Here is a 25,412-nt window from a genome sequence, read left to right on the forward strand (position 1 = left end):
CACGCGGGTGTTGGGGTGACTGCAGAGAGTGGGGTGTGCGCTACGTGACTTGCAGCCACTGCTGTGCCTTTCCTGTCCTCTATTGTTCCGTTAGCTCTGCGCCACGTATAAGCGGGATGTCACTGCTAGGCCGTATCCAGCGTGTGTCTGATGTTCATTGCAGGGGGCATTATACTGGCGGCTGACTACTCCCAGCTGGAGTTACGGATTCTCGCTCACTTATCTAAAGACCGGCGGCTCATCCAGGTGTTAAACAGCGGGGCAGACGTGTTCCGGAGCATCGCGTCCGAGTGGAAGATGATTGACCTGGACGCTGTCACTGACAGCATGAGACAACAGGCCAAGCAGGTGAGCCGCCTTCCCGTCCCCAGCCCCGGCTACGAGGCTGCGTCCTGAGCTGTCACCGCTGAGGCTGTCACACAGATCACTCTATGGGCCCTCGCTGAGCTCCCCGTGCGCTGTGCGTTACCCCGTAATGTGCGACGATAGGCCTGTAATCCAGACACGGGTCAGGGATGCGGGTGACCCGTCCATATGGTTAGTGGGGTCCTCTGCAGATTGCGTCATATTGGTAATGTGTGTTCCCAGTATCTCTCGCCGTCCTATGTACTGCGGACAGAAGTGTGACCGGTGACACAACGCGACCACAACTAAAGTCCCCCCATTCAGCTCTCAATAGGGAAACTGAGCTGGCCTGTGCGTGACCTGTGAGTGCGTTGGCGGCTCTGCGAGCGATTCCTGCGGCGCGTTATTGCAATTTCTTTATCAGTTTTTACAAAGAGGAAAAATAAAAATGTGAAATGAAATCATAGGTTCCTCTCGCTCATCTGTTGGCGCTTTGTGCGTTTTACCTCGCTCTGCGCCATATGTTCCCTTAGCGGCATATTCTGTCACTACATGTTATATCCGGTAATTCTCCTTATTGTACCATGAATAGTATACTTAGTACATTTGGTGGCTTCTACCTGTTAGGGCCCCACACGGCTCTGAGTGGGGAAACCTGAATCATGGCCGCGTTGTATATTCTGCAGCACTGTACAAAATATAACAATATATAGATGTGTCCTTTATATAAGATTGTATCTCTGTATAAGTCACTATTAGATTACTGCGCAGGTTCCCATAATCTATCCTTTCTTACGTTTATCACGTTCCTTTAGATTTGCTATGGAATCATTTATGGAATGGGGGCTAAATCCCTGGGGGAGCAGATGGGAATTGAGGAGAATGACGCCGCTTGTTACATTGAATCTTTCAAAGCCAGATACACAGGTATGAGACACCAGCAGCCGCACACACAGGTGTGAGACACCAGCAGCCGCACACACAGGTGTGAGACACCAGCAGCCGCACACACAGGTATGAGACACCAGCAGCCGCACACACAGGTATGAGACACCAGCAGCCGCACACACAGGTGTGAGACGCCAGCAGCCGCACACACAGGTATGAGACACCAGCAGCCGCACACACAGGTATGAGACACCAGCAGCCGCACACACAGGTGTGAGACGCCAGCAGCCGCACACACAGGTATGAGACGCCAGCAGCCGCACACACAGGTATGAGATGGGAGCAGCTGCATGCACAGGTGTGACACGCCAGCAGCCGCACACACAGGTATTAGATGGGAGCAGCTGCATACACAGGTGTGAGACGCCAGCAGCCACACACACAGGTATGAGATGGGAGCAGCTGCATACACAGGTATGAGACGCCAGCAGCCGCACACACAGGTGTGAGACACCGGCAGCCGCACACACAGGTGTGAGACAATGGCGCACACAGGTGTGAGACTCCAGCAGCCGCACACACAGGTATGAGACGCCAACAGCCGCACACACAGGTTTGAGACGCCAACTGCAGCACACACAGGTTTGAGACGCCAACAGCCGCACACACAGGTACGAGACACTGGCAGCCGCGCACACAGGTATGAGACACTGGCAGCCGCGCACACAGGTATGAGACACTGGCAGCCGCGCACACAGGTGTGAGACACCGGCAGCCGCACACACAGGTGTGAGACACCAGCAGCCACACACACAGGTATGAGATGGGAGCAGCTGCATACACAGGTGTGAAACGCCAGCAGCCGCACACACAGGTGTGAGACACCGGCAGCCGCACTCACAGGTGTGAGACACCAGCAGCCGCACACACAGGTATGAGACGGGAGCAGCTGCATACACAGGTGTGAGACACCAGCAGCCGCACACACAGGTGTGAGACACCAGCAGCCGCACTCACAGGTGTGAGACACCAGCAGCCGCACTCACAGTTGTGAGACACCAGCAGCCGCACTCACAGGTGTGAGACGCCAGCAGCCGCACACACAGGTATGAGACGCCAGCAGCCGCACACACAGGTATGAGACGCCAACAGCCGCACACACAGGTTTGAGACGCCAACTGCAGCACACACAGGTTTGAGACGCCAACAGCCGCACACACAGGTACGAGACACTGGCAGCCGCATACACAGGTGTGAGACTCTGGCAGCCTTGCACATAGGTGTGAGACACCGGCAGCCGCACACACAGGTGTGAGACGCCAGCAGCCGCACACACAGGTGTGAGACGCCAGCAGCCGCACACACAGGTATGAGATGCCAGCAGCCGCACACACAGGTATGAGACACCGGCAGCTGCACACACAGGTATGAGACACCAGCAGCCGCACACACAGGTATGAGACACCAGCAGCCGCACACACAGGTATGAGACGCCAGCAGCCGCACACACAGGTATGAGACACCAGCAGCCGCATACACAGGTGTGAGACTCTGGCAGCCTTGCACACAGGTGTGAGACTCTGGCAGCCGCGCACACAGGTGTGAGACACTGGCAGCCGCACACATAGGTGTGAGACACTGGCAGCCGCGCACACAGGTGTGAGACACTGGCAGCCGCGCACACAGGTGTGAGACACCAGCAGCTGCACACACAGGTATGAGACACCAGCAGCCGCATACACAGGTATGAGACACCAGCAGCCGCACACACAGGTATGAGACGCCAGCAGCCGCACACACAGGTATGAGACGCCAGCAGCCGCATACACAGGTGTGAGACTCTGGCAGCCTTGCACACAGGTGTGAGACTCTGGCAGCCTTGCACACAGGTGTGAGACGCTGGCAGCCGCGCACACAGGTGTGAGACACTGGCAGCCGCGCACACAGGTGTGAGACACCGGCAGCCGCACACACAGGTGTGAGACAATGGCACATACAGGTGTGAGACTCCAGCAGCCGCACACACAGGTATGAGACGCCAACAGCCGCACACACAGGTTTGAGACGCCAACAGCCGCACACACAGGTTTGAGACGCCAATAGCCGCACACACAGGTTTGAGACGCCAACAGCAGCACACACAGGTTTGAGACGCCAACAGCCGCACACACAGGTACGAGACACTGGCAGCTGCGCACACAGGTGTGAGACACTGGCAGACACAGGTATGAGACACCAGCAGCCGCACACACAGGTATGAGACGCCAGCAGCCGCGCACACAGGTATGAGACGCCAAAAGCCGCGCACACAGGTATGAAACACCAGCAGCCGCGCACACAGGCGTGAGACACCAGCAGCTGCCCACATAGGTGTGAGACGCCAGTAGCCGCACACACAGTTATGAGACACCGGCAGCCGCACACAGGTGTGACACCAGCAGCCGCACACACAGGTGTGTGCCGCATATCTAGTGCCCAGTTAGCACCTTGGGGGCAGATGTATTAAGCCCCGAGAAGTGATAAAGCAGTGATAAGTGGAAGGTAATAACGGACCAGCCAATCGGCTCCAACTGGCAATTTACATATTGGAGCTGATTGGCTGGTGTGTTATCACCTTGCACTTATCACTGCTTTATCACTTCTCCAGGCTTAATACATCTGCCCCCTGGTGGAATACAGTTGTTTAGTGAGTTCTCCCCATGCTCTGGAGTAATTACAGCCATAATGTAGTTAGTACAAATGGTGACAACACTTTTATCAAGTTCCTCCTCTGTACACGGGTAGAATGGAGTTGTTACAGGTCAGAATTCTCTGTCTCATCTCAGGTATTCAGAGGTTTCTGAAAGAGACGGTGAGGAACTGTGCGTGTAATGGTTTTGTACAGACCATCCTGGGCCGACGCAGGTACCTTCCGGCCATCAAGGACTCCAATCACCACGCCAAAGCTCACGTGAGTAGATTATGGGCATAATGAGGCTTACCTGCTGTATACATTTCTATTAACATCCTAAGCCCTGGCCTGACCCCAGGGGAGAGAACCTCAGCAGGGACAGGATGGAGCGTACAGAGCAGACCCCAGGGGAAGGAACCTCAGCAGAGACAGGATGGAGCAAACAGAGCAGACCCCAGGGGAAGAAACCTCAGCAGGGACAGGATAGAGCTTACAGAGCAGACCCCAGGGGAGGGAACCTCAGCAGGGACAGGATGGAGCGTTCAGAGCAGACCCCAGGGAAGAGAACCTCAGCAGGGACAGGATGGAGCGTACAGAGCAGACCCCAGGGGAGGGAACCTCTGCAGGGAAAGGACGGAGCGTACAGAGCAGACCCCAGGGGAAGGAACCTATGTAGGGAAAGGACGGAGCGTACAGAGCAGACCCCAGGGGAGGGAACCTCAGCAGGGACAGGATGGAGCGTACAGAGCAGACCCCAGGGGAGGGAACCTCAGCAGGGACAGGATGGAGCGTACAGAGCAGACCCCAGGGGAGGGAACCTCAGCAGGGACAGGATGGAGCGTACAGAGCAGACCCCAGGGGAGGGAACCTCAGCAGGGAAAGGACGGAGCGTACAGAGCAGACCCCAGGGTGGGAACCTCAGCAGGGACAAGATGGAGCGTACAGAGCAGACCCCAGGGAAGGGAACCTCAGCAGGGAAAGGACGGAGCGTACAGAGCAGACCCAGGGGAGAGAACCTCAGCAGGGACAGGATGGAGCGTACAGAGCAGACCCCAGGGGAAGGAACCTCAGCAGGGACAAGATGGAGTGTACAGAGCAGACACCAGGGGAGGGAACCTCAGCAGGGACAGGATGGAGCATACAGAGCAGACCGCAGGGGAGGGAACCTCAGCAGGGATAGGATGAAGCGTACTGAGCAGACCCCAGGGGAGGGAACCTCAGCAGGGACAGGATGGAGCGTACAGAGCAGACCCCAGGGGAGGGAACCTCAGCAGGGACAGGATGGAGCGTACAGAGCAGACCCCAGGGGAGGGAACCTCAGCAGGGAGAGGATGGAGCGTACAGAGCAGACCCCAGGGGAGGGAACCTCAGCAGGGACAGGATGGAGCATACAGAGCAGACCCCAGGGGAGGGAACCTCAGCAGGGACAGGATGGAGCGTACAGAGCAGACCCCAGGGGAGGGAACCTCAGCAGGGACAGGATGGAGCATACAGAGCAGACCCCAGGGGAGAGAACCTCAGCAGGGACAAGATGGAGCGTACAGAGCAGACCCCAGGGAAGGGAACCTCAGCAGGGAAAGGACGGAGCGTACAGAGCAGACCCAGGGGAGAGAACCTCAGCAGGGACAGGATGGAGCGTACAGAGCAGACCCCAGGGGAAGGAACCTCAGCAGGGACAGGATGGAGTGTACAGAGCAGACACCAGGGGAGGGAACCTCAGCAGGGACAGGATGGAGCATACAGAGCAGACCGCAGGGGAGGGAACCTCAGCAGGGATAGGATGAAGCGTACTGAGCAGACCCCAGGGGAGGGAACCTCAGCAGGGACAGGATGGAGCGTACAGAGCAGACCCCAGGGGAGGGAACCTCAGCAGGGACAGGATGGAGCGTACAGAGCAGACCCCAGGGGAGGGAACCTCAGCAGGGAGAGGATGGAGCGTACAGAGCAGACCCCAGGGGAGGGAACCTCAGCAGGGACAGGATGGAGCATACAGAGCAGACCCCAGGGGAGGGAACCTCAGCAGGGACAGGATGGAGCGTACAGAGCAGACCCCAGGGGAGGGAACCTCAGCAGGGACAGGATGGAGCATACAGAGCAGACCCCAGGGGAGAGAACCTCAGCAGGGACAGGATGGAGCGTACAGAGCAGACTGCAGGGGAAGTAACCTCAGCAGGGACAGGATGGAGCGTACAGAGCAGACCCCAGGGGAAGGAACCTCAGCAGGGACAGGATGGAGCGTACAGAGCAGACTGCAGGGGAAGGAACCTCAGCAGGGACAGGATGGAGCGTACAGATCAGACCCCCGGAGAAGGAACCTCAGCAGGGACAGGATGGAGTGTACAGAGCAGACCCCAGGGGAAGGAACCTCATCAGGGAGAGGACGGAGCGTACAGAGCAGACCCCAGGGGAAGGAACCTCAGCAGGGACAGGATGGAGCGTACAGAGCAGACCCCAGGGGAAGGAACCTCAGCAGGGGCAGGATGGAGCGTACAGAGCAGACCCCAGGGGAGGGAACCTCAGCAGGGACAGGATGGAGCGTACAGAGCAGACCCCAGGGGAGGGAACCTCAGCAGGGAGAGGATGGAGCGTACAGAGCAGACCCCAGGGGAGGGAACCTCAGCAGGGACAGGATGGAGCATACAGAGCAGACCCCAGGGGAGGGAACCTCAGCAGGGACAGGATGGAGCGTACAGAGCAGACCCCAGGGGAGGGAACCTCAGCAGGGACAGGATGGAGCGTACAGAGCAGACCCCAGGGGAGGGAACCTCAGCAGGGACAGGATGGAGCATACAGAGCAGACCCCAGGGGAGAGAACCTCAGCAGGGACAGGATGGAGCGTACAGAGCAGACTGCAGGGGAAGTAACCTCAGCAGGGACAGGATGGAGCGTACAGAGCAGACCCCAGGGGAAGGAACCTCAGCAGGGACAGGATGGAGCGTACAGAGCAGACTGCAGGGGAAGGAACCTCAGCAGGGACAGGATGGAGCGTACAGATCAGACCCCCGGAGAAGGAACCTCAGCAGGGACAGGATGGAGTGTACAGAGCAGACCCCAGGGGAAGGAACCTCATCAGGGAGAGGACGGAGCGTACAGAGCAGACACCAGGGGAGGGAACCTCAGCAGGGAAAGGACGGAGCGTACAGAGCAGACCCCGGGGTGGGAATCTCAGCAGGGACAAGATGGAGCGTACAGAGCAGACCCCAGGGAAGGGAACCTCAGCAGGGAAAGGACGGAGCGTACAGAGCAGACCCAGGGGAGAGAACCTCAGCAGGGACAGGATGGAGCGTACAGAGCAGATCCCAGGGGAGGGAACCTCAGCAGGGACAGGATGGAGTGTACAGAGCAGACACCAGGGGAGGGATCCTCAGCAGGGACATGATGGAGCATACAGAGCAGACCGCAGGGGAGGGAACCTCAGCAGGGATAGGATGAAGCGTACTGAGCAGACCCCAGGGGAGGGAACCTCAGCAGGGACAGGATGGAGCGTACAGAGCAGACCCCAGGGGAGGGAACCTCAGCAGGGACAGGATGGAGCGTACAGAGCAGACCCCAGGGGAGGGAACCTCAGCAGGGAGAGGATGGAGCGTACAGAGCAGACCCCAGGGGAGGGAACCTCAGCAGGGACAGGATGGAGCATACAGAGCAGACCCCAGGGGAAGGAACCTCAGCAGGGACAGGATGGAGCATACAAAGCAGACCCCAGGGGAAGGAACCTCAGCAGGGACAGGATGGAGTGTACAGAGCAGACCCCAGGGGAAGGAACCTCAGCAGGGACAGGATGGAGCGTACAGAGCAGACCCCAGGGGAAGGAACCTCAGCAGGGACAGGATGGAGCGTACAGAGCAGACCCCAGGGGAAGGAACCTCAGCAGGGACAGGATGGAGCGTACAGAGCAGACCCCAGGGGAAGGAACCTCAGCAGGGACAGGATGGAGCATACAGAGCAGACCCCAGGGGAGGGAACCTCAGCAGGGAGAGTATGGAGCGTACAGAGCAGACCCCAGGGGAGAGAACCTCAGCAGGGACAGGATGGAGCGTACAGAGCAGACCCCAGGGGAGGGAACCTCAGCAGGGAGAGGATGGAGCGTACAGAGCAGACCCCAGGGGAGGGAACCTCAGCAGGGACAGGATGGAGCATACAGAGCAGACCCCAGGGGAAGGAACCTCAGCAGGGACAGGATGGAGCATACAAAGCAGACCCCAGGGGAAGGAACCTCAGCAGGGACAGGATGGAGTGTACAGAGCAGACCCCAGGGGAAGGAACCTCAGCAGGGACAGGATGGAGCGTACAGAGCAGACCCCAGGGGAAGGAACCTCAGCAGGGACAGGATGGAGCGTACAGAGCAGACCCCAGGGGAAGGAACCTCAGCAGGGACAGGATGGAGCGTACAGAGCAGACCCCAGGGGAAGGAACCTCAGCAGGGACAGGATGGAGCATACAGAGCAGACCCCAGGGGAGAGAACCTCAGCAGGGAGAGTATGGAGCGTACAGAGCAGACCCCAGGGGAGAGAACCTCAGCAGGGACAGGATGGAGTGTACAGAGCAGACCCCAGGGGAAGGAACCTCAGCAGGGACAGGATGGAGCGTACAGAGCAGACCCCAGGGGAAGGAACCTCAGCAGGGACAGGATGGAGCATACAGAGCAGACCCCAGGGGAGGGAACCTCAGCAGGGAGAGTATGGAGCGTACAGAGCAGACCCCAGGGGAGAGAACCTCAGCAGGGACAGGATGGAGCATACAGAGCAGACCCCAGGGGAAGGAACCTCAGCAGGGACAGGATGGAGCATACAAAGCAGACCCCAGGGGAAGGAACCTCAGCAGGGACAGGATGGAGCGTACAGAGCAGACCCCAGGGGAAGGAACCTCATCAGGGACAGGATGGAGCGTACAGAGCAGACCCCAGGGAAGGAACCTCAGCAGGGAGAGGACGGAGCGTACAGAGCAGACCCCAGGGGAAGGAACCTCATCAGGGACAGGATGGAGCGTACAGAGCAGACCCCAGGGGAAGGAACCTCATCAGGGACAGGATGGAGCGTACAGAGCAGACCCCAGGGAAGGAACCTCAGCAGGGAGAGGATGGAGCGTACAGAGCAGACCCCAGGGGAAGGAACCTCATCAGGGACAGGATGGAGCGTACAGAGCAGACCCCAGGGAAGGAACCTCAGCAGGGAGAGGACGGAGCGTACAGAGCAGACCCCAGGGGAAGGAACCTCATCAGGGACAGGATGGAGCGTACAGAGCAGACCCCAGGGGAAGGAACCTCATCAGGGACAGGATGGAGCGTACAGAGCAGACCCCAGGGAAGGAACCTCAGCAGGGAGAGGATGGAGCGTACAGAGCAGACCCCATGAGAGGCTGGATATGATGAGGATGATGTGGAGGAATCGTGGTGACAATCTCAGACCACTTGTGATTCCAGCTATATCCATGTATGACGATAAGCTTTGCAGGCTGAGGTAATGGGAGGAAGAGGCGGTGTGTAGGCATCAGGATTATTTACTGATCCCCTTATTACCTGGACACGCCAAGTGGTCGCCTCTCATTGCGTGTGGCCATAACACGTGTGATCCTGCAGCTCGGCTCTCGGGCCGGCTGCCCGGATCACTGTGGGTATGACGCTGGCAGCGGATGTGAGTGGGAGCCATTAGTGACCCGCAGGGCAGTCCGGAGCTTTGTGCTGGGATGAATTAAAGGTCAGTGCATAGCTAAAGGTTCTGGGATTTCAGTTCCTGTGCCCCCCACCTCAGTCAGATACTGAGGCCCTATTCCACTGGTTGTGCCCTTCGGTAAGTGGGGTCAGAGTTGATGAACTACAACTTCCAGACGCGGTGAAACTGCTGGATGATGATTAGAGTTTATACTATAGAAATTGATGAGACTGTGGGAATATCTAACAGTAGACTGACCGCCTATCCCCTGTTACTGCTATTCCCGGACACAGGCTATGTGATTACTATGTAAGATTGCAGTTCTGTTTTATATACTTTATTTTGTTTAGAACGTTTGTGATCTATTACTTTGGGCAGGATGTAATGGTATGCGATTTGACCAACTCGCAGATGTAATGGGGTGCGGGACATGCAGTCATACAAGCAATATAATAGGATGTGAGTTTAGAACTCGCACCTAAAACATTACAAAATCTCGCAAAAACAATAGACCGGCTTCTGGCTGGCGAATTTGTCAGGAGCGTGTGCAGACTAGTGAGATCCCTGCATGCTTCTGTCTGTAAAAGTGTAAATAGTCAAATAAAAACGAGGTCATGTATAGTGTCTGTCATGTGTAATGTCTGATGTCATGTGTAATGTCTGATGTCATGTGTAATGTCTGATGTCATGTGTAATGTCTGATGTCATGTGTAATGTCTGATGTCATGTGTAATGTCTGATGTCATGTGTAATGTCTGATGTCATGTATAGTGTCTGATGTCATGTGTAATGTCTGATGTCATGTATAGTGTCTGATGTCATGTGTAATGTCTGATGTCATGTATAGTGTCTGATGTCATGTATAGTGTCTGATGTCATGTGTAATGTCTGATGTCATGTATAGTGTCTGAGGTCATGTATAATGTCTGAGGTCATGTATAATGTCTGATGTCATGTATAGTGGCTGATGTCATGTATAGTGTCTGATGTCATGTGTAATGGCTGAGGTCATGTGTAGTGTCTGAGGTCATGTGTAATGGCTGAGGTCATGTGTAGTGTCTGATGTCATGTATAGCGTCTGATGTCATGTATAGTGGCTGATGTCATGTGTAATGTCTGATGTCATGTATAGTAGGTTGATGTCATGTATAGTGGCTGATGTCATGTATAGTGTCTGATGTCATGTGTAATGGCTGATGTCATGTATAGCGTCTGATGTCATGTATAATGGCTGATGTCATGTTATAATGGCTGATGTCATGTATAGTGTCTGATGTCATGTATAGTGGCTGATGTCATGTATAGTGGCTGATGTCGTGTAATGGCTGATGTCATGTGTAATGGCTGATGTCATGTATAGTGTCTGATGTCATGTGTAATGGGTGATGTCATGTATAGTGTCTGATGTCATGTGTAATGTATGATGTCATGTATAGTGTCTGATGTAATGGCTGATGTCATGTGTAATGGCTGAGGTCATGTGTAATGGCTGATGTCATGTGTAATGGCTGAGGTCATGTGTAATGTCTGATGTCATGTGTAATGGCTGAGGTCATGTGTAATGTCTGATGTCGGGGGTAATTCCAAGTTGATCGCAGCAGGAATTCTGGGGGTAATTCCAAGTTGATCGCATCAGGATTTTTGATAGCAGTTGGGCAAAACCATGTGCACTGCAGGGGAGGCAGATATAACATGTGCAGAGAGAGTAATATTTGGGTGGGTTATATTGTTTCTGTGCAGGGTAAATACTGGCTGCTTTATTTTTACACTGCAAATTAGATTGCAGATTGAACACACCACACCCAAATCTAACTCTCTCTGCACATGTTATATCTGCCTCCCCTGCAGTGCACATGGTTTTGCCCAGTTGCTATCAAAAATCCTGCTGCGATCAACTTGGAATTACCCCCAATGTCGTGTAGTGTCTGATGTCATGTATAATGTCTGATGTCATGTATAATGTCTGATGTCATGTGTAGCGTCTGATGTCATGTATAGCGTCTGATGTCATGTATAGCGTGTGATGTCATGTATAGTGTGTGATGTCATGTATAGTGTCTGATGTCATGTATAGTATGTGGTCATGTATAGTGTCTGATGTCATGTATAATGTCTGATGTCTCTGATGTCATGTATAGTGTCTGATGTCATGTATAGCGTCTGATGTCATGTGTAATGTCTGATGTGATGTGTAATGTCTGATGTCATTTATAGCGTCTGATGTCATGTATAGCGGCTGATGTCATGTATTGTGTGATGTCATGTATAGTGGTTGATGTCATGTATAGTGTCTGATGTCATGTGAAATGTCTGATGTCATGTATAGCGGCTGATGTCATGTATAGCGGCTGATGTCATGTATAGCGGCTGATGTCATGTATAGTGTGATGTCATGTATAGTGGTTGATGTCATGTATAGTGTCTGATGTCATGTGTAATGTCTGATGTCATGTATAGTGGTTGATGTCTTGTATAGTGGCTGATGTCATGTATAGTGTGATGTCATGTATAGTGTCTGATGTCGTGTAGTGTTGATGTCATGTGTAATGTCTGATGTCATGTATAGTGGTTGATGTCATGTATAGTGTCTGATGTCATGTATAGTGTGATGTCATGTATAGTGTCTGATGTCATGTATAATGTCTTCTTATCACACTTGTTAGGCCGAGCGTCAGGCTGTGAACACGACCGTCCAGGGATCAGCCGCTGACATTGTCAAAACTGCCACTGTGAACATCCAGAAACGGCTGGAAGAGACTTTCCCGTCTGTGCCCAAATCCCACGGACACCGGCTGCAGCCTCGCCACACCGGTATGTGCCCTGGTCACTGTGGGTCAGCGCGAGGACATGTTAGGATAATATGCACCATTAGAGCTCCATAAGGAGTGGGTGTGAGAGACACTGACGTACAGTAATTATTACTGGCCCGTTCTATGTGCACAGGGATTATCTCAGAGTCTGGGAGGTGTGTTATCTATAAATGGCGTTATAACCCACTTGTGAGATGCAATATTCTTACTTATAGGCTTACATGTATTACTGCCATCTAGTGACTAAAGCTGTGTACTGTCTGCGTTCACTCTGTATTGTGTAACCTTGCTATGAGGCGTCGCTATGACATTATATAAAATGAATTCAGAATAGAGAGAGATGGGGTGTGATTAGGTTTCCAGCTCTCTCTTATACCAGTCTGGTAAATAAATGGGCAATTCCGCGTCCATTCTCCCATCGCAGAGGCTAATGCTGTTACTATAATAGGATAAGCAGGAGGCTGCGGTTACCAGCACCAGCCGCCATTATATATGGTAATTAATGTCAATTACATTTGGCCAGATCTGTGTATTACACAGTAAATACAGCGATTTATACCTTAGACTTAGTGATGATGACGACTAATTGCTACTGTAGCCTGAGGCCGCGGAAAACCCCATTGCAGCAGTGGCGGGATCTATGTGTGTAATCCTTGGACACAGCACAGGTAATGTAAATGACCGGGAAGCAGAACAGCTACTCCCAGGGGCGGCCTGACCAGTATATACATATATATATAAATAAAGAAGTCAGAATCAAGTGTTGTTGTTGCTATGGAAACCTACTTTTCGCATATACATTAAGGTACTGTCTGGTACTAACATGGGCGCGTCACAGACTGGGGAACATGAGCGCGTCACAGACTGTGGAACGTGGGCGCGTCACAGACTGTGGAACGTGGGCGCGTCACAGACTGTGGAACGTGGGCGCGTCACAGACTGTGGAACGTGGGCGCGTCACAGACTGGGTAACGTAGGCGCGTCACAGACTGGGGAACGTAGGCGCGCCACAGACTGGGGAACGTAGGCGCGCCACAGACTGGGGAACGTAGGCGCGCCACAGACTGGGGAACGTAGGCGCGCCACAGACTGTGGAACGTGGGCGCGTCACAGACTGTGGAACGTGGGCGCGTCACAGACTGTGGAACGTGGGCGCGTCACAGACTGGGGAACGTAGGCGCGCCACAGACTGGGGAACGTAGGCGCGCCACAGACTGGGGAACGTAGGCGCGCCACAGACTGGGGAACGTGGATGCGTCACAGACTGTGGAACGTGGGCGCGTCACAGACTGTGGAACGTGGGCGCGTCACAGACTGGGGAACGTAGGCGCGTCACAGACTGGGGAACGTAGGCACGCCACAGACTGGGGAACGTAGGCGCGCCACAGACTGGGGAACGTAGGCGCGCCACAGACTGGGGAACGTAGGCGCGCCACAGACTGGGGAACGTGGATGCGTCACAGACTGGGGAACGTGGGCGCGTCACAGACTGGGGAACGTGGGCGCGTCACAGACTGGGGAACGTGGATGCGTCACAGACTGGGGAACGTGGATGCGTCACAGACTGGGGAACATGGGCGCGTCACAGACTGGGGAACGTGGATGCGTCACAGACTGGGGAACATGGGCGCGTCACAGACTGGGGATCCTGGGCGCGTCACAGACTAGGGATCGTAGGCGCGTCGGAGACTGGGGAACGTGGATTCGTCACAGACTGGGGAACGTGGATGCTGGGGAACGTGGGTGCGTCACATACTGGGGAATGTGGGCGCGTCAAAGACTGGGGAATGTGGGCGCGTCACAGACTGGGGAACGTGGATGCGTAACAGACTGGGGAACATGGGCACGTCACAGACTGGGGAACGTGGATGCGTCACAGACTGGGGAACGTGGGCGTGCCACAGACTGGGGAACGTAGGCGCGCCACAGACTGGGGAACGTAGGCGCGCCACAGACTGGGGAACGTAGGCGCGCCACAGACTGGGGAACGTAGGCGCGTCACAGACTGTGGAACGTGGGCGCGTCACAGACTGTGGAACGTGGGCGCGTCACAGACTGGGTAACGTAGGCGCGTCACAGACTGGGGAACGTAGGCGCGCCACAGACTGGGGAACGTAGGCGCGCCACAGACTGGGGAACGTAGGCGCGCCACAGACTGGGGAACGTGGATGCGTCACAGACTGTGGAACGTGGGCGCGTCACAGACTGTGGAACGTGGGCGCGTCACAGACTGGGGAACGTAGGCGCGTCACAGACTGGGGAACGTAGGCGCGCCACAGACTGGGGAACGTAGGCGCGCCACAGACTGGGGAACGTAGGCGCGCCACAGACTGGGGAACGTAGGCGCGCCACAGACTGGGGAACGTGGATGCGTCACAGACTGGGGAACGTGGATGCGTCACAGACTGGGGAACGTGGATGCGTCACAGACTGGGGAACGTGGATGCGTCACAGACTGGGGAACATGGGCGCGTCACAGACTGGGGAACGTGGATGCGTCACAGACTGGGGAACATGGGCGCGTCACAGACTGGGGAACGTGGATGCGTCACAGACTGGGGAACATGGGCGCGTCACAGACTGGGGATCCTGGGCGCGTCACAGACTAGGGATCGTAGGCGCGTCGGAGACTGGGGAACGTGGATTCGTCACAGACTGGGGAACGTGGATGCTGGGGAACGTGGGTGCGTCACATACTGGGGAATGTGGGCGCGTCAAAGACTGGGGAATGTGGGCGCGTCACAGACTGGGGAACGTGGATGCGTAACAGACTGGGGAACATGGGCACGTCACAGACTGGGGAACGTGGATGCGTCACAGACTGGGGAACGTGGGCGTGCCACAGACTGGGGAACGTGGGCGCGTCACAGACTGGGGAACGTGGGCGCGTCACAGACTGGGGAACGTGGATGCGTCACAGGAACGTGGATGCGTCACAGACTGGAGAACGTGGGCGCGTCACAGACTAGGGAACACTTGGGCGCATCACAGACTGGGGAACATGAATGCGTCACAGACTGGGGAACGTGGATGCGTCATAAACTGGGGAACGTGGATGCGTCACAGGAACGTGGATGCGCCACAGACTGGGGAACGTGGATGCGCCACAGACTGGGGAACGTGGATGCGCCACAGACTGGGGAACGTGGATGCGCCACAGACTGGGGAACGTGGATGCGCCACAGACTGGGGAACGTGGATGCGCCACAGACTGGGGAATGTGGATGCGCCACAGACTGGGGAATGGGGAACGTGAGCGCGTCACAGACTGGGGAACGTGGACATGTCACAGACTGGGGAATGTGGTCGCGTCAGAAACTGGGGAACGTGAATGCGTCACAAACTGGGGAACGTGGGCGCGTCACAGACTGGGGAACGTGGATGCATCACAGACTGGGGAACGTGGATGCGTCACAGACTGGGGAACGTGGGCGCGTCACAGACTGGAGAACGTGGGCGCGTCACAGACTGGGGAACACTTGGGCGCGTCACAGACTGGGGAACATGGATGCGCCACAGACTGGGGAACATGGATGCGCCACAGACTGGGGAATGGGGAACGTCACAGACTGGGGAACGTGGGCGCTTCACAGACTGGGGAACGTGGGTGCGTCACAGACTGGGGAACGTGGATGCATCAGGAACGTGGATGCGTCATAGACTGGGGAACGTGGATGCGCCACCGACTGGGGAACGTGGATGCGTGACAGACTTGGGAACGTGGGCGCGTCAGAGACTGGGGAACGTGGGCGCGTCACAGACTAGGGATCGTGGGCGCGTCAGAGACGGGAACGTGGATGCGTCACAGACTGGGGAGCGTGGATGCGTAACAGACTGGGGAACATGGGCACGTCACAGACTGGGGAACGTGGATGCGTCACAGACTGGGGAACGTGGATGCGTGACAGACTGGGGAACGTGGGCGCGTCAGAGACTGGGGAACGTGGGCGCGTCACAGACTAGGGATCGTGGGCGCGTCAGAGACTGGGGAACGTGGATGCGCCACCGACTGGGGAACGTGGATGCGTGACAGACTTGGGAACGTGGGCGCGTCAGAGACTGGGGAACGTGGGCGCGTCACAGACTAGGGATCGTGGGCGCGTCAGAGACTGGGGAACGTGGATGCGTCACAGACTGGGGAGCGTGGATGCGTAACAGACTGGGGAACATGGGCACGTCACAGACTGGGGAACGTGGATGCGTCACAGACTGGGGAACGTGGATGCGTGACAGACTGGGGAACGTGGGCGCGTCAGAGACTGGGGAACGTGGGCGCGTCACAGACTAGGGATCGTGGGCGCGTCAGAGACTGGGGAACGTGGATGCGTCACAGACTGGGGAACGTGGATGCGTCACAGACTGGGGAATGTGGGCACGTTACAGATTGGGGAACGTGGATGCGTCACATACTGGGGAACATGGGCATGTCACAGACTAGGGAACACTTGGGCGCATCACAGACTGGGGAACATGAATGCGTCACAGACTGGGGAACGTGGATGCGTCATAAACTGGGGAACGTGGATGCGTCACAGGAACGTGGATGCGCCACAGACTGGGGAACGTGGATGCGCCACAGACTGGGGAACGTGGATGCGCCACAGACTGGGGAACGTGGATGCGCCACAGACTGGGGAACGTGGATGCGCCACAGACTGGGGAACGTGGATGCGCCACAGACTGGGGAACGTGGATGCGCCACAGACTGGGGAACGTGGATGCGCCACAGACTGGGGAATGGGGAACGTGAGCGCGTCACAGACTGGGGAACGTGGACATGTCACAGACTGGGGAATGTGGGCGCGTCACAGACTGGGGAACGTGGATGCATCACAGACTGGGGAACGTAGGCGCGCCACAGACTGGGGAACGTAGGCGCGCCACAGACTGGGGAACGTAGGCGCGCCACAGACTGGGGAACGTAGGCGCGCCACAGACTGGGGAACGTGGATGCGTCACAGACTGGGGAACGTGGATGCGTCACAGACTGGGGAACGTGGATGCGTCACAGACTGGGGAACGTGGATGCGTCACAGACTGGGGAACGTGGGCGCGTCACAGACTGGGGAACGTGGATGCGTCACAGACTGGGGAACATGGGCGCGTCACAGACTGGGGATCCTGGGCGCGTCACAGACTAGGGATCGTAGGCGCGTCGGAGACTGGGGAACGTGGATTCGTCACAGACTGGGGAACGTGGATGCTGGGGAACGTGGGTGCGTCACATACTGGGGAATGTGGGCGCGTCAAAGACTGGGGAATGTGGGTGCGTCACAGACTGGGGAACGTGGATGCGTAACAGACTGGGGAACATGGGCACGTCACAGACTGGGGAACGTGGATGCGTCACAGACTGGGGAACGTGGGCGTGCCACAGACTGGGGAACGTGGGCGCGTCACAGACTGGGGAACGTGGGCGCGTCACAGACTGGGGAACGTGGATGCGTCACAGGAACGTGGATGCGTCACAGACTGGAGAACGTGGGCGCGTCACAGACTAGGGAACACTTGGGCGCATCACAGACTGGGGAACATGAATGCGTCACAGACTGGGGAACGTGGATGCGTCATAAACTGGGGAACGTGGATGCGTCACAGGAACGTGGATGCGCCACAGACTGGGGAACGTGGATGGGGAACGTGGATGCGCCACAGACTGGGGAATGTGGATGCGCCACAGACTGGGGAATGGGGAACGTGAGCGCGTCACAGACTGGGGAACGTGGACATGTCACAGACTGGGGAATGTGGTCGCGTCAGAAACTGGGGAACGTGAATGCGTCACAAACTGGGGAACGTGGGCGCGTCACAGACTGGGGAACGTGGATGCATCACAGACTGGGGAACGTGGATGCGTCACAGACTGGGGAACGTGGGCGCGTCACAGACTGGAGAACGTGGGCGCGTCACAGACTGGGGAACACTTGGGCGCGTCACAGACTGGGGAACATGGATGCGCCACAGACTGGGGAACATGGATGCGCCACAGACTGGGGAATGGGGAACGTCACAGACTGGGGAACGTGGGCGCTTCACAGACTGGGGAACGTGGGTGCGTCACAGACTGGGGAACGTGGATGCATCAGGAACGTGGATGCGTCATAGACTGGGGAACGTGGATGCGTCACCGACTGGGGAACGTGGATGCGTGACAGACTTGGGAACGTGGGCGCGTCAGAGACTGGGGAACGTGGGCGCGTCACAGACTAGGGATCGTGGGCGCGTCAGAGACTGGGGAACGTGGATGCGTCACAGACTGGGGAGCGTGGATGCGTAACAGACTGGGGAACATGGGCACGTCACAGACTGGGGAACGTGGATGCGTCACAGACTGGGGAACGTGGATGCGTGACAGACTGGGGAACGTGGGCGCGTCAGAGACTGGGGAACGTGGGCGCGTCACAGACTAGGGATCGTGGGCGCGTCAGAGACTGGGGAACGTGGATGCGTCACAGACTGGGGAACGTGGATGCGTCACAGACTGGGGAATGTGGGCACGTTACAGATTGGGGAACGTGGATGCGTCACATACTGGGGAACATGGGCATGTCACAGACTAGGGAACACTTGGGCGCATCACAGACTGGGGAACATGAATGCGTCACAGACTGGGGAACGTGGATGCGTCATAAACTGGGGAACGTGGATGCGTCACAGGAACGTGGATGCGCCACAGACTGGGGAACGTGGATGCGCCACAGACTGGGGAACGTGGATGCGCCACAGACTGGGGAACGTGGATGCGCCACAGACTGGGGAACGTGGATGCGCCACAGACTGGGGAACGTGGATGCGCCACAGACTGGGGAATGTGGATGCGCCACAGACTGGGGAATGGGGAACGTGAGCGCGTCACAGACTGGGGAACGTGGACATGTCACAGACTGGGGAATGTGGGCGCGTCACAGACTGGGGAACGTGGATGCATCACAGACTGGGGAACGTGGATGCGTCACAGACTGGGAAACGTGGGTGCGTCACAGACTGGGGAACGTGGGCGCGTCACAGACTGGAGAACGTGGGCGCGTCACAGACTGGGGAACACTTGGGCACGTCACAGACTGGGGAACATGGATGCGCCACAGACTGGGGAACATGGATGCGCCACAGACTGGGGAATGGGGAACGTCACAGACTGGGGAACGTGGGCGCTTCACAGACTGGGGAACGTGGGTGCGTCACAGACTGGGGAACGTGGATGCATCAGGAACGTGGATGCGTCACAGACTGGGGAACGTGGATGCGTGACAGACTGGGGAACGTGGGCGCGTCAGAGACTGGGGAACGTGGGCGCGTCACAGACTAGGGATCGTGGGCGCGTCAGAGACTGGGGAACGTGGATGCATCACAGACTGGGGAGCGTGGATGCGTAACAGACTGGGGAACATGGGCACGTCACAGACTGGGGAACATGGGCACGTCACAGACTGGGGAACGTGGATGCATCACAGACTGGGGAACGTGGATGCATCACAGACTGGGAAACGTGGGCATGTCACAGACTGGGGAACATGGGCATGTCACAGACTGGGGAACGTGGATGCGCCAGAGACTGGGGAACGTGGATGCGCCACAGACTGGGGAACGTGGATGCGCCACAGACTGGGGAACGTGGGCGCGTCACAGACTGGGGAACGTGGATGCGCCACAGACTGGGGAACGTGGGCGCGTCAGAGACTGGGGAACGTGGGCGCGTCACAGACTGGGGAACATGGGCGCGTCACAGACTGGGGATCGTGGGCGCGTCACAGACTAGGGATCGTGGGCGCGTCAGAGACGGGTACGTGGATTCGTCACAGACTGGGGAACGTGGATGCTGGGGAACGTGGGTGCGTCACAGACTGGGGAACGTGGGTGCGTCACAGACTGGGGAACGTGGGCGCGTCACAGACTGGGGAATGTGGGCGCGTCAGAGACTGGGGAACATGGATGCGTCACACACTGGGGATCATGGGCGCGTCACAGACTGGGAAATGTGGGTGCGTCACAGACTGGGGAACGTGGATGCGTCACAGACTGGGGAATGTGGGCGCGTCACAGACTGGGGAACGTGGGCGCATCACAGACTGGGGAACGTGGATGCGTAACAGACTGGGGAACATGGGCGCGTCAGAGACTGGGGAACGTGGGCGCATCAGAGACTGGGGAACGTGGGCGCGTCACAGACTGGGGAACGTGGGCGCGTCACAGACTGGGGAACGTGGGCGCGTCAGAGACTGGGGAACGTGGGCGCGTCACAGACTGGGGAACGTGGATGCGTAACAGACTGGGGAACGTGGGCGCGTCAGAGACTGGGGATCGTGGGCGCGTCACAGACTGGGGATCGTGGGCGCGTCAGACTAGGGATCGTGGGCGCGTCACAGACTGGGGAACGTGGATGCGTCAAAGACTGGGGAACGTGGGCGCGTCACAGACTGGGGAACGTGGGCGCGTCACAGGAACGTGGATGCGTCACAGACTGGGGAACGTGGATGCATCACAGACTGGGGAACGTGGGTGCGTCACAGACTGGGGAACGTGGGTGCGTCACAAACTGGGGAACACTTGGGCGCGTCACAGACTGGGGAACACTTGGGCACGTCACAGACTGGGGAACACTTGGGCGCGTCACAGACTAGGGAACATGAATGCGTCACAGACTGGGGAACGTGGATGCGTCATAGACTGGGGAACGTAGATGCGTCACAGGAACGTGGATGTGCCACAGACTGGGGAACGTGGATGCGCCACAGACTGGGGAACGTGGATGCGCCACAGACTGGGGAACGTGGATGCGCCACAGACTGGGGAATGGGGAACGCGTCACAGACTGTGGAACATGGGCGCGTCACAGACTGGGGAACATGGATGCGTCACAGACTGGGGAACATGGGCATGTCACAGACTGGGGAACGTGGGCGCGTCACAGACTGGGGAACGTGGGCGCGTCACAGACTGGGGAACGTGGGCGCGTCACAGACGGGAACGTGGGCGCGTCACAGACTGGGGAACGTGGGCGCGTCACAGACTGGGGAACGTGGATGCGTCACAGGAACGTGGATGCGTCACAGACTGGGGAACGTGGATGCGTCACAGACTGGGGAACGTGGATGCGTCACAGACTGGGGAACGTGGGTGCGTCACAGACTGGGGAACGTGGATGCGTCATAAACTGGGGAACGTGGATGCGTCACAGGAACGTGGATGCGCCACAGACTGGGGAATGTGGATGCGCCACAGACTGGGGAACGTGGGCGCGTCACAGACTGGGGAACGTGGATGCGTCACAGGAACGTGGATGCGCCACAGACTGGGGAATGTGGATGCGCCACAGACTGGGGAATGTGGATGCGCCACAGACTGGGGAACGTGGATGCGCCACAGACTGGGGAATGTGGATGCGCCACAGACTGGGGAACGTGGACACGTCAGAAACTGGGGAACGTGAATGCGTCACAGACTGGGGAACGTGGGCGCGTCACAGACTGGGGAACGTGGATGCATCACAGACTGGGGAACGTGGATGCATCACAGACTGGGGAACGTGGATGCGTCACAGACTGGGGAACGTGGATGCGTCACAGACTGGGAAACATGGGTGCGTCACAGACTGGGGAACGTGGGCGCGTCACAGACTGGGGAACGTGGGCGCGTCACAGACTGGGGAACACTTGGGCGCGTCACAGACTGGGGAACGTGGATGCGTCACAGACTGGGGAACGTAGGCGCGTCACAGACTGGGGAACGTAGGCGTGCCACAGACTGGGGAACGTGGATGCGTCACAGACTGGGGAACGTGGATGCGTCACAGACTGGGGAACGTGGATGCGTCACAGACTGGGGAACGTGGATGCGTCACAGACTGGGGAACGTGGATGCGTCACAGACTGGGGAACGTGGGCGCGTCAGAGACTAGGGATCGTGGGCGCGTCACAGACTAGGGATCGTGGGCGCGTCAGAGGCTGGGGAACGTGGATGCGTCACAGACTGGGGAACGTGGATGCGTAACAGACTGGGGAACATGGGCACGTCACAGACTGGGGAACGTGGATGCATCACAGACTGGGGAACATGGGCATGTCACAGACTGGGGAACGTGGATGCGTCACAGACTGGGGAACGTGGATGCGTCACAGACTGGGTAACGTGGATGCGTCACAGACTGGGGAACGTGGATGCGTCACAGACTGGGGAACGTGGGCGCGTCAGAGACTAGGGATCGTGGGCGCGTCAGAGACTAGGGATCGTGGGCGCGTCACAGACTAGGGATCGTGGGCGCGTCACAGACTAGGGATCGTGGGCGCATCAGAGGCTGGGGAACGTGGATGCGTAACAGACTGGGGAACATGGGCACGTCACAGACTGGGGAACGTGGATGCATCACATACTGGGGAACGTGGATGCATCACATACTGGGGAACATGGGCATGTCACAGACTGGGGAACGTGGATGCGTCACAGACTGGGGAACGTGGATGCGTCACAGACTGGGGAACGTGGATGCGCCACAGACTGGGGAACGTGGATGCGCCACAGACTGGGGAATGGGGAACGTGGGCGCGTCACAGACTGGGGAACGAGACAGACTGGGGAACGTGGGCGCTTCACAGACTGGGAAAGGTGGGTGCGTCACAGACTTGGGAACGTGGATGCATCAGGAACGTGGATGCGTCACAGACTGGGGAATGTGGATGCGTCATAGACTGGGGAACGTGGATGCGTCACAGGAACGTGGATGCGTCACAAACTGGGGAACGTGGATGCGTCACAGACTGGGAAATGGGAACGTAGATGTGTCACAGACTGGGGAACGTGGATGCGTCACAGACTTGGGAACGTGGATGCATCAGGAACGTGGATGCGTCACAGACTGGGGAATGTGGATGCGTCATAGACTGGGGAACGTGGATGCGTCACAGGAACGTGGATGCGTCACAAACTGGGGAACGTGGATGCGTCACAGACTGGGGAACGTGGATGCGTCACAGACTGGGAAATGGGAACGTAGATGTGTCACAGACTGGGGAACACTTGGGCGCGTCACAGACTGGGGAACATGGGTGCGTCACAGACTGGGGAACGTGGGCGCGTCACAGACTGGGGAACACTTGGGCGCGTCACAGACTGAGGAACGTGGATGCTTCACAGACTGGGGAACGTAGGCGCGTCACAGACTGGGGAACGTAGGCGCGTCACAGACTGGGGAACGTGGATGCGTCACAGACTGGGGAACGTGGATGCGTCACAGACTGGGGAACGTGGATGCGTCACAGACTGGGGAACGTGGATGCGTCACAGACTGGGGAACGTGGATGCGTCACACACTGGGGAACGTGGATGCGTCACAGACTGGGGAACGTGGATGCGCCACAGACTGGGGAACATGGATGCGCCACAGACTGGGGAATGGGGAACGTGGGCGCGTCACAGACTGGGGAACGTGACAGACTGGGGAACGTGGGCGCGTCACAGACTGGGGAACGTGGGCGCTTCACAGACTGGGGAACGTGGGTGCGTCACAGACTGGGGAACGTGGATGCATCAGGAACGTGGATGCGTCACAGACTGGGGAACGTGGATGCGTCACAGACTGGGGAACGTGGATGCGTCACAGACTGGGGAACGTGGGCGCGTCAGAGACTGGGGATCGTGGGCGCGTCACAGACTAGGGATCGTGGGCGCGTCACAGACTAGGGATCGTGGGCGCGTCAGAGACTGGGGAACGTGGATGCGTCACAGACTGGGGAGCGTGGATGCGTAACAGACTGGGGAACATGGGCACGTCACAGACTGGGGAACATGGGCATGTCACAGACTGGGGAACGTGGATGCGCCACAGACTGGGGAACGTGGATGCGCCAGAGACTGGGGAACGTGGATGCGCCACAGACTGGGGAATGGGGAACGTGGGTGCGTCACAGACTGGGGAACGTGGATGCGCCACAGACTGGGGAATGGGGAACGTGGGTGCGTCACAGACTGGGGAACGTGACAGACTGGGGAACGTGGGCGCGTCACAGACTGGGGAACGTGGGCGCGTCACAGACTGGGGAATGTGGGCGCTTCACAGACTGGGGAACATGGGCGCTTCACAGACTGGGGAACGTGGATGCATCAGGAACGTGGATGCGTCACAGACTGGGGAACGTGGATGCGTCATAGACTGTGGAACGTGGATGCGTCACAGGAACGTGGATGCGTCACAAACTGGGGAACGTGGATGCGTCACAGACTGGGGAACGTGGATGCGCCACAGACTGGGGAACATGGATGCGCCACAGACTGGGGAATGGGGAACGTGGGCGCGTCACAGACTGGGGAACGTGACAGACTGGGGAACGTGGGCGCGTCACAGACTGGGGAACGTGGGCGCTTCACAGACTGGGGAACGTGGGTGCGTCACAGACTGGGGAACGTGGATGCATCAGGAACGTGGATGTGTCACAGACTGGGGAACGTGGATGCGTCACAGACTGGGGAACGTGGATGCGTCACAGACTGGGGAACGTGGGCGCGTCAGAGACTGGGGATCGTGGGCGCGTCACAGACTAGGGATCGTGGGCGCGTCACAGACTAGGGATCGTGGCGCGTCAGAGACTGGGGAACGTGGATGCGTCACAGACTGGGGAGCGTGGATGCGTAACAGACTGGGGAACATGGGCACGTCACAGACTGGGGAACATGGGCATGTCACAGACTGGGGAACGTGGATGCGCCACAGACTGGGGAACGTGGATGCGCCAGAGACTGGGGAACGTGGATGCGCCACAGACTGGGGAATGGGGAACGTGGGTGCGTCACAGACTGGGGAACGTGGATGCGCCACAGACTGGGGAATGGGGAACGTGGGTGCGTCACAGACTGGGGAACGTGACAGACTGGGGAACGTGGGCGCGTCACAGACTGGGGAACGTGGGCGCGTCACAGACTGGGGAATGTGGGCGCTTCACAGACTGGGGAACATGGGCGCTTCACAGACTGGGGAACGTGGATGCATCAGGAACGTGGATGCGTCACAGACTGGGGAACGCGGATGCGTCATAGACTGTGGAACGTGGATGCGTCACAGGA

General features: G+C 57.7%; 1 protein-coding gene across 3 annotated transcripts in view; it reads left to right on the forward strand.

Annotated features, from left to right (window-relative positions):
* POLQ (DNA polymerase theta) overlaps window positions 1–25,412 on the forward strand; it is a 196,432-nt gene that overhangs the window by 166,556 nt on the left and 4,464 nt on the right. For all 3 annotated transcript variants that reach the window (XM_063956839.1, XM_063956841.1, XM_063956840.1), the window contains 4 exons: window positions 164–348; window positions 1,161–1,272; window positions 4,059–4,183; window positions 12,216–12,363. In XM_063956839.1, coding sequence (XP_063812909.1) covers window positions 164–348; window positions 1,161–1,272; window positions 4,059–4,183; window positions 12,216–12,363 — 570 coding nt within the window. The remainder of the gene's footprint in view (window positions 1–163; window positions 349–1,160; window positions 1,273–4,058; window positions 4,184–12,215; window positions 12,364–25,412) is intronic.

The sequence above is a fragment of the Pseudophryne corroboree genome, chromosome 2, assembly GCF_028390025.1.
Source record: "Pseudophryne corroboree isolate aPseCor3 chromosome 2, aPseCor3.hap2, whole genome shotgun sequence".
Taxonomy (NCBI): Eukaryota; Metazoa; Chordata; class Amphibia; order Anura; family Myobatrachidae; genus Pseudophryne; species Pseudophryne corroboree.